Here is a 975-nt window from a genome sequence, read left to right on the forward strand (position 1 = left end):
GAGGGTTGGGTTTGGCCTTGGGCTTGGGGTTGGTTGGGTTGAGTGTGGGGTTGGGATTGGTTGGGTTGGGGTTGGGTTTGATCTAGGGCTTGAGCTAAGCCTTGGGGTTGGGTTGAGTTTGGGTTGGTTGGGTTGGGTTTGGACTTGGTCTTGGGGTTGGGGTTGGGTTTGGGCTTGGGGTTGGGGTTGGTTGGGTTGGGTTTGATCTTGGTCTAAGGCTTAGGGTTGGTTGGGTTAGGTTTGGTCTAGGGCTTGGAGTTGGGGTTGGTTGGGTTTGATCTAGGGCTTGGGCTTGGGTTTGGCTAGAGGGTTGGGTTTGGTTGCCTTGGGTTTGGTCTTGGTCTTGGCCTAAGTCTTGGGGTTGGGGTTGGGTTGGTTGGGTTTGGTCTTGGGCTAAGGCTTGGGGTTGGGGTTGGTTGCGTTTGGTTGGAGGGTTGGGTTTGGTCTAGCACTTGGGGTTGGGCTTAGTCTTGGGTTGGGTTTGGTTGGGAGGTTGGCTTTGGTCTAGGGCTTAGGGTTGAGCTAAGTCTTGAGGTTGGGTTTGGTTGGGGCCTTGGTTTTGGTCTTGGGCTTAGTCTTCAGGTTGGGCTTGGTCTACGGCTTGGCCTTGGCCTTGGCCTTGGCCTTGGCCTTGGTTGGAGGGTTAGGTTTGGCCTAGGGCTTAGGCTTGGGCTTGGGGTTGGTCTTGGGCTAAGTCTTGGGGTTGGGTTTGGTTGGAGGGTTGGGCTTGGTCTGGGACTTGGACCAAAGCTTGGGGGATGTGGGGGTGATCCCTGGGGTGACAATGGGGACAGGGGTGACACTTGGGTCCGGGGGTGACACCAGGGCGCCCACGTGGCCCTTGGGTGCCCACCAGCAGCCCCCACGTCCCACCACACCGGGGACCTCCCCAGGGCCACCTCCATGGGGCCGTCCCCCCCAAGCGACACCCCGTGGGGCGCCGGGGACCCCGCGGGGTGACCCTGCCACCCATGG

General features: G+C 59.8%; 1 protein-coding gene across 1 annotated transcript in view; it reads left to right on the top strand.

Annotated features, from left to right (window-relative positions):
• The window catches only part of XAB2 (XPA binding protein 2), a gene marked incomplete at its 5' end in the record, with an annotated part of 3,834 nt that extends 3,176 nt beyond the window's left edge, over positions 1–658 (top strand). Inside the window, one exon of the mRNA XM_026044111.1 lies at positions 576–658. Within this exon, the coding sequence (XP_025899896.1) occupies positions 576–658 (83 nt within the window). The remainder of the gene's footprint in view (positions 1–575) is intronic.
• Between the last annotated feature and the right edge of the window lie 317 nt (positions 659–975).

This window comes from Nothoprocta perdicaria, unplaced genomic scaffold (assembly GCF_003342845.1).
Source record: "Nothoprocta perdicaria isolate Ctin4 unplaced genomic scaffold, notPer1 scaffold_1041, whole genome shotgun sequence".
In the NCBI taxonomy this organism is placed as follows: Eukaryota; Metazoa; Chordata; class Aves; order Tinamiformes; family Tinamidae; genus Nothoprocta; species Nothoprocta perdicaria.